At 50.3% G+C, this 9,024-nt stretch overlaps 1 protein-coding gene across 1 annotated transcript in view; it reads left to right on the forward strand.

Annotated features, from left to right (window-relative positions):
- The window catches only part of Add2 (adducin 2), a 95,144-nt gene that overhangs the window by 82,439 nt on the left and 3,681 nt on the right, over positions 1-9,024 (forward strand). Inside the window, exons 11-14 of the mRNA XM_021164098.2 lie at positions 617-736; positions 1,159-1,248; positions 2,988-3,141; positions 4,092-4,217. Of these exons, the coding sequence (XP_021019757.1) occupies positions 617-736; positions 1,159-1,248; positions 2,988-3,141; positions 4,092-4,217 (490 nt within the window). The remainder of the gene's footprint in view (positions 1-616; positions 737-1,158; positions 1,249-2,987; positions 3,142-4,091; positions 4,218-9,024) is intronic.

A 9,024-nucleotide genomic window follows, 5' to 3' on the forward strand; every position in this document is an offset into this window, starting at 1 on the left:
TTTTTTTTTTTTTTGGCATGTATGTACATGGGTTCCCATGTATGTGACTCAGGTTGATATATGGAATCATCTTCCATAGCTCTTCTATCTTATTCTTTGACAATAAGCCTATAGCTTGCTGATATTGTTAAACTCACTTAGGATCCCCTAAATGTGTCTACCTTCTGAGTTATGGGTGAGCCACCACACCCATCTGGGTTCCTGGGGATCCAAACACAGGTCCTTGTGCTTGAAGGGCAGGTTCTGTAACCACTGGGCCATCTCTCCCAGACCAACTCTATTTGATTTTTTTTCTTTAACAAAAAAGTGGCCACAGTCAATCAGAATAGGCCTCCACCAAATGCAAATCCAGTTACCTGAAAGAAACTGGAGCCCAGCCACAACCTGCCCAAGCTTCAGCCCTGGTTTGTGTGTGTGTTGTTGTTGTTATTGTTTTGTGGCCCACCCGCCTTCCTTGATGTCTGCGTCATCTAACACTCATCTTGGCTCTGACACAAGAGATAACTCTGAGCGACTTGTAGACCTTCAATGCTGGTGGGTGGGGCATACAGTGAGAGGACCTCCCAGTGGGAGGGGCCCCAGTGGCCCACACCCAACTCCTTACTTGCCTTGTCAGTGGATGAAGGCTGATGAAGTGGAAAAGTCCAGCAGCGGCATGCCCATACGGATCGAAAACCCAAACCAATTTGTGCCTCTCTACACTGACCCCCAGGAAGTTCTGGACATGAGGAACAAGGTGAGCCTGCTCTCCTGCCTGNTTTTCTGAGGGACCCTGGGGTCCCAGAAGTACAAGTCAAGTTCCTGGGTTAGGGGAACTGATCAACACCCCTGGTGTGAGACTGTATCGATGGCATCCTGGGCTCAGTGCCTNGTGCAGGATTTACACAGTCCTGTGGTCCTCTGTGGCCCACTTATGGAGCAGGGCACTTGCTTTACACATTAGGTGTGTCTAAAAGACATGTCCACAGAGTGGCCTTTTGTGAGCTCAGAGTCGCTCCAGGCCAGGTATGGAGGCAGCCCTCAGGAGGGCAGATTGTATTGGAGCAGAGAGGATAGACTGCTAACCATACAAGACCTTATTCAGACTCATCACAGACCTCACTGGACACCAGAGAGCCCTTTCATGCTCTGACCCCTTTTTCTCCCCTTTCCACATAGATTCGAGAGCAAAACCGACAAGACATAAAGTCAGCCGGGCCTCAGTCTCAGCTCTTGGCCAGTGTCATCGCCGAGAAGAGCCGGAGTCCGGTACAGCAGAGACTGCCCCCAACCGAAGGGGAAGTGTATCAGACTCCTGGGGCTGGGCAGGGGACCCCTGAGTCCTCAGGCCCGCTCACCCCATGATCTTGGGTGCTGGGCTCTTGCTGCATAGTGAAGGGCCACCACACAGGTGGCTGTAAGGTCCAGGGAGGACAATGTTGGCTTGCTCCTGGGTGCACTGGATAGGGAGCAACAAGGAGCAGCCCATCTGTTCATAGGAAGGCCTCTGGCCGGCCCCACACCTCCCACCATGGGACTTCAAGAGGGCCTCTCTCAGTGTCCTGCTGAATTCTGGTGGCCCAAGTGTTTCTGACCCCTGGGTTGGATATAGCATCATCAGGATACAGTGAGGGGGTGTGGCCAGGACCGCTGTGCTATGGGGTGGGAAGGGTAAAGAGTAGCCATACAAACCTAGTTAGAGTTAGAAAGCATGACGTCACTGTTTCTGTGTTTGATGGGATGCCATCTTGTCTAGGGCTTAGTAGCAGATGGCATTGCAATTCTGCCTTGTGTANCATCATGGCTGTTCATAGCTTGTGGCAAAGGGTGTGACACGTTCCTAGACAGTGTCTAATGGGACATGCAAAGGCCCATTACTCGCTGTAGAGCACGTCAGTGTGATATGGTTGCAGATCNGACAGCAGCAGGCTGCGCCCTCACAGCTGCCTCCTGACCTCCCACAACTCAGCCAAGTCAGTGAACCCTGAGCACGCACGCCCATAGGGTCAAGGTTAGAAATGGCCTGTGATCCAGAGGGATGAAAGATGGGGACAGAGCAAGATTGTCCAAGAGCAGCTCTATCCTTCACAGCAGGAGCTCTCAGTGGAGTCTCTCATCCTCCTTGGGATCTATCTTAGGCTCACTCACCTTTGACTCTGAAACCCGTTGCGTTAAGCCTATGGTTGTTTCTGAATGAGTGAAACCCATACGCGGTGACCAGAAATCCTGGTTGCGCTGGGCTCACCTCCTCTGAGGTCTCACTCTGCTCTCCTCCCCNGAGATTAAGTGATGCCTTCAGATAGGCTTCAGTAAGGACACTGGAAAAGGACAGCAGGGTCTGTGGTTCAGTCCTCCATTGAGCAAGAGGGACCAGATGATTCAGAGCCAGGGATTCAACTGAGGCGCAGAAAAGAGGTTCTGTCAGTGCCCCTGCCAGGGCCTGCAGAACGAGTAGATGAAGATCCTCGATGCAGGTCTGGCCTCTTGGTCACCGTGACTCCAGGATTCACTACTTGGACTGAGAATGCTGAAGCCCCTGTATCTTGTTGTTTTACTGCTGTGTGTTGAGGCTTGCACTGCTGTTGGGGGACAGGGAGGGACAGTGTGGGAGAGACTGGCATGCCGCTTGCTTGAGCCANTGCTATGCTTGCTAGACTGTGTCTGACTGACTTTGGGCCATCAAATGTATGCACAGCCATGGCTTGGAAGTGTCCGTAGATGGGAATGCAATAAAGGTATGTCTTCTGCTTGGGAGCATCTTTTGATTTCATTTCAAGGGCAGAGGGTGGACCCCTATATTCACCAGGGCANNTACAGAGTCTAAGTGTTGGGAGGATATAGCAATGGAGAGAATGAACAAACCCTACCCCAAGGCCCCAAGCTTGGTTCCAAGGAGCTACATGTCACTCACTCCTCTAGCAAGACAGCTGACTGCCACTTGAGAGAAGCTCCAGCTTGGGCCCCAGCACAGCGGTCAGAGAGCAACACACACTTTGGTTGACTTTCAGTCTACAGAGAGCCAGCTGATGTCCAAGGGCGATGCAGATACCAAAGATGAATCGGAGGAGACGGTGCCCAACCCCTTCAGCCAACTCACTGACCAGGAGCTGGAGGAGTACAAGAAGGAGGTGGAAAGGAAGAAGCTAGAACAGGAGCAGGAAGGTAAACCTGTATGAGCCAGAGCTGCAGGGTCTGCCAGCACCAAATAGCATGCCTGCTAGCAGAATGTAGTTAAACATGATCTTAGCGCCTCATAGTTACACAGGCAGGCACCTTCATGATCTCACTGGCCTGCTCACTGGCTATGAAGGANTTAGTGCTCGTAAAGTATTTAGAATTGTGCCTTTGATCATGAGGAACCTCAGTAAACAGGTCAATGTTGGCTTCAANGAGACTGGTGTGACAGTCACATAAAGTCTAGAGTGAGTCTACCAGCCTGGTAGCCAGAAGTCTATCAGCTGATACCCCTCTCTTTGCTTCAGAGTCTTGAGTTCAGCCAGTTCCTCTGTGTTGAAACTCCTGGTATCTTGATGTGCTGGATCATGCTTTGTTCCCTTCTGGGCTAGCCTGAACCAAGTGATCTATATCTCAGGCTCTACCTCAAATCTCTCTCTGCCTAGGAAGGCAGCCTCTCATCCTATCCACTCTGCCCAAAGGAGCTGTCTCCTCTCCTTGCTTCAAGAGCACTCAGGACCTGAAACCCCAGGGGCGGGGTGGGGCCCTCCACCAGCACCTCGTCTCAGGAAGTTGCAAACTAGCTGAGTTAACTGGTAATCTAGCCCCTGAGAACAAGCCCCAGGTGACCCTATGGAGAGCCAGCGGTGGAGACTCTGCCTCCATCTGTGCTTGTGTTGCAGCACCAGGTGCTTGTCCACACATGTTACTCTCCTGATGCCTTACTTTCTCATGGGGGCAGCCGTGTGGTAGACAAGACACAGCATTACTCTGATTGCCCCCTTTTGGCCTCCCAAGAAGGGGCAGAGGTAAAGCTGAGCTAAGGAGAGCCCAGTAACTCTCCAGCCAGAAGTAGAAAAGCACTGGGTTTCACATTTGCCCCTCCCATCTTGTCCCTCTGTGACGTGTGTGCTAAGGTGGGTTTCTGTTACTTTCAGGGGAGAAGGACATAGCCACAGAGAAGCCTGGTTCACCTGTAAAGTCCACACCTGCATCCCCAGTGCAGAGCCCATCAAAAGCCGGGACCAAGAGCCCAGCGGTCTCTCCTTCCAAGACTTCGGAGGGTGAGTGGAGCTGAGCAGGCTTCAAAAGGTGCCTGTGCGGGAGACAGAATGGTCTGTACACTGCAGAGAGCTGCTGTTAGTTGGTAAGGGTTTGTCACGGGGAGGACAGCCTCACTCCCATGGGGGACACTTCTTCTCTGATAGCTCTAAGCAATCTGCTCAAGATTCAATGTGTCTTACTCATGAAGTATGCTAATGTAGCCACAGCCCTGCCAAGCAGAGGTAAAGGGCTGACCCATAGCTTCCCTGCCCCTGCTGGCCAGTTGTCCCCCTTCCCTAGCTGGCCAGTTGTCCCATCNGGTCCTCAGATATGCTGATGTTAGGAGGATCTCGTTAAAGATGAAGGTTTTGCTCTGTCTGGTCTGAAATGGGGCCTTGAGACTCTGCATTTCTCAGGGGAGTGACACCTAATGATGTCACCATCAATCTTGACTGTGCATTGGAATCCCTTGGTGAACCTAGGTGGTTCTGCTGCCTGGAGCCCACTGTCAGCCTTTCTCTAAGGCGATCTAAAATATGAANCAGCTGAAAACATAACAGAGGCACTGGTTTAGACATTGGAATTCCAGCCCAACCAAACCACTAGTTTTAGCAATTCAGAGACGCCCATCCTTGCCTCAGTTTCCCTGTGTGTCAAATGGAATTATTAATGCTTTCCCTAGTCGCAGTCCTTCTGTGTCTATGGGAGTATTGAATGGCAGCATACTTTGAAAGACTAAGAGCATAATTTGAACATAGGCTCTAATTATGATTGAGACACACATAGTGACAATATTGTGTGGTCCCTCACCACCTCCAGGCTGCTCTGCTGGGTCCCCTGAGAAAGAGNATGCCCTGTGACCCAGAGAACAGCCTCTGCTGGGATGCTGGGATCCCTTCCTCAGTGAATGGTCACATGTGTGATTCTGGTAGCACCTCCACCCTGAGCTTCTTGAGTATAGACCTAGCCTTGCTGGAGAAAACCAATCTGCTTGAGGCCAGAGCTCCAAGTGGATGTCCCTCCCTCCTCTCCACTCTCCACTGGCTGTGTGTGTTCATTGTGTCTCATCACGGTGTGTTGTCTTCCTTTCTCTTCCCATTTGTGCTTTCATCAAAGGACTTTCCTCCGAGTCTGAATACTTGTCTCTGTAGTAAGTATAGAGAGGCCACTTCTTAACTCACCTGGCACTCACAACAGGGAGGGAAGAACTTTTTTTTAAAAAAGAAATCTGTTTCTTCCTGGGTTTTCTTCTTGCATCTCACAGCCCCACCTTTGGGAAGTCTCTTAGATGTCAAATTCATGACCAATTCCACCTGTGCTGTGCATGGACTAGGCTTCCTGAAAGGTACATGGACACACACACACACACACACTCTCACACACACAACAAATTTCATAAGGAGGTATAGGGAACTTCAGGAGAGTGTCATGGTTAACAGGAATTAATCATTGGCNCTGCTTTGACACCTCTAAGGAGCCTCTTCTAGAACTCTGAGCAGAGCCTGGATTCTCTCTCTCAGGACCCCAGAGATGTATGCAGAGGATCTGGGCTGTCTGTCCATTAGCACAGGTATGTAGGCCTCAGGAAAGAAATACAAGGAGAGCCTGAAAAGGGCTCATAGCAGAAAGGGGACAAGAGGAGAGTCTGTTCCTGAGAGGCATGAGTGTGGAAGGATGGGACTGTCATTNACCCACAACTGNGCATCACACTCACTGTGGCTGGAGTTCCGGTTCTCTGTGGTGCAAATCTACCCCCACTGTCCTTGGATTATAGGATAACAAAAGTNATAGTTTTCTCTAAAGATGCTTTCTGAGCCACAGACAGTTAGGAGCAGGGCTACCTTGACACAGTGTGATGTAGGTGTGAGCTGCAGTGCGGGTGGGGCTGGGTGTCCTGGACCAACTCCTTGNGGTACACAGGATGGACTCCTGCACAGCAGCTATGAGCCCACACATGTCCTATCATTTAGATCAAGGGTGACTGTTTCCAGCCATCTGTCACTGTGCTCCAGGTCCTCTCCTGCTGTGTCTCTGTGATGTCACTCCCATCTATGCTCCCAATCTTAATCCAGCACCATCAGTCTTTCTAAGCCCCTCCCCATCTGCTCACCAGGACACTTCCTGCTCTTTGACTGAGTCCTAGCTGATGCTATCCCTGCTGACCCTCCCCACAGGGAATACCCAGGACTACAGACTGAGCTGCAGAAAACTAGTTCATGTTTCATGTCAGATAGTCACTGATGAATCCATTGTTNCAANCAAGCCATTCAAAACACTTGAGAGGGCTGGGAAATGGCCCAATGGATATAAGGGTTTGCTGCACAAACATGTGAAATCCAACCAGGCACAGCAGGCCCTATAATCACAGAACTCAAGAGGCAGAGGCACAGGAGCCCCTGGATAAACTGGCTAGTTGATCTAGTCCATCAGTGAGCTCTGGGTTCAATTGAGAGACCCTGACTCAATAAGTGAAATGGAGACCCATCAAGGAAGACANCTGACATCAGCTGTGGGCCTCCACAGGAAAACAGAAGTAGGGTGGGGAAAGGGGAGAAAATGACCAAAATTTCCATGTGCTCACATAAATCCATTCTTACTATGGACTGTGTTCTTTGAATTCCTAGTCCTTGATGCTGCCAGCCTCCAAGACTTGGACAAGTTAGCTTGGTAGCATCAGATCACTATCCAACCATGGTCCACAACGAGAGCTAGTTCTGTGGGTTGGCTGGAGTTGACTGGGCTTAGACTAATGGGTCTTCATCCCTGCGTGGTATCAATGAAGACCATAGTCAGCTATGAGCATGACTGGGCCAGGACTTCCAAGATGGTGCACACATATGGCTAGCACCTTGGCAGGGACAGGAGGAAGCAGGCTCAACTGGGACACTGTGGTAGCTGATTGGTCTCTGTCTCTGCCTCACTCTCTATTCACCCTTCCTCTCTTGTGTGGTCTCTCTACATTTCCATTGGTGTCATTGGTCTTATCCATGGTGGCCTAGGTCTCCTAAAGCTGCTAGGCAGAAGTTTCTAGACCTTCTTGGGTCTTTGGTCTATAGCTCTGAAGTACTTCCCTGTATTCTGATTGCTACCAGAAACCTTGGGGCCAACGGGGNCAACATGAACCTGCCAATGCCTAGAGGCTCCGCACACTAGGACCTGAGCTATCCCACATGTCATCAGTATATCCAGTACTGGGGGGACTGATTCTCAGCCGAGGTGAAAGGAGCATATTCTGAACCCAAATGTCCCACTGTGCTGCCAATGGTCCTTTTATGTCAAAATGGCCTGATGACATGATTTTACACACATACACACACACACACATACACACACACACAGAGGAATTTAGAGAGGTAGGGGTGTAGCTCAGTGGTAGAGCACATACCTAATATGTGTAAGGCAAAATAACACACACACAAACAGAGGAATTTGGAGAGGTAGGGATATAGCTCAGTGATAGAGTACTTACCTAATATGTGTAAGGCAAAATAACACACACTCATACACACACACACACACACACACACACACACACACACACACTTTGTGACCCACCGACTGCCTCAGGGACCTAACATGGAGAAAGATTGCATTTGCACAAGTTGAATCTGGATCCTTCTTTCAGACACTGATATTCAGGAATTTAAGTGAGGACAGAAATTGGTGCAGAGCTCTGTGGGCCAGCCTCCTGCTCACAGAGCCTCAGAGGCAGATCTTCATGCTGGCCTTCTGCCCCCTGCTCTGTGCTCTGAGTGCCTCGTGGGCCTTTGTGATCCTTGCAGCATGGTACCCCAGCCCTGTGTCAGCCCCGATCATGAATGATCCTTACCCCCCTTCCACCTTTAATGATCCTGTTCTTTGGCTTCTGCATGCAAAGGTGAAGAACATTCTTTTCATTAGGGACACATGAACCATGCATGGCAGTCACCAGTCCTGCATGCACTGGGATGTAGACCAGGGTTAGTCTGGTTAACCCTGAGTTCAGCAAAACCCACTTCCAGGTCTTCCCATCATCTATCTCCCTTCCTGCTGCTAAGTGGCAAGCCAGGCCACTTGTCTGTCACGCGTCAGGTGAAGTCATGTGTCTTCAGTCATGAGCATATTCCTGAGGTTAGAAGAGGTACAGACTTCTCCACAGACATGCCAGCGCTGAGGAGAGGCCAGCTATCCTCCATGGAACCTGTGCCTGACCTCGCTCAGAGGAAGGCTCAAGCATGTAGTTCCTGATCAGGAGACCTCTGCACTTAAGTGAGAGAGATTTGTGTTCCGAATGGAGGACAAAGTCAGCATGTGCCTTCTGCCCCCTGCTCTGTGCTCTGAGTGTGCCTCGTGGGCCTTTGTGATCCTTGTGAGCACACGGCAGTGGGCTTGAGGAGGGCAAGTTTGTTGTTAATCTCAGTGGAAGTGTAATTGAACTCAACTTTGGGGAGATATGTACTTGGGACAGTTGGGCAGAAGTGGGCTGGGTTGTGTTGGGGTGGAGGCCAGGAAGCTGGGGGATGGGGGAGTGAACATTCCTGGAAGGGGAGCCCTAAGCGAGTCTCTCCAGCACATCAGAACCAATGGGACATGTGTAGCTATGGAAGGGAGGACATTGCTTGATGGGACCATGGAGGCTGCATATTCCNCTATAGTGTGTAAGCTGCAAACAAGGAAATCTGGTGGTTTCATTCATCCTCAGCCAGAAGGTCNGAGAACTGGAGTTTTGGTAAAGCAGAAGACAGATATCATAACCCAAGAGGCTCTCCCTTCTCCTGCTAGTTCTGTTGGGCCAGAAATGTTTTATTAACTCTTAAGTTATTATTCCTTAACTCAGCCATCATAATA

This window comes from Mus caroli, chromosome 6 (genome assembly GCF_900094665.2).
Source record: "Mus caroli chromosome 6, CAROLI_EIJ_v1.1, whole genome shotgun sequence".
Classification (NCBI taxonomy): Eukaryota; Metazoa; Chordata; class Mammalia; order Rodentia; family Muridae; genus Mus; species Mus caroli.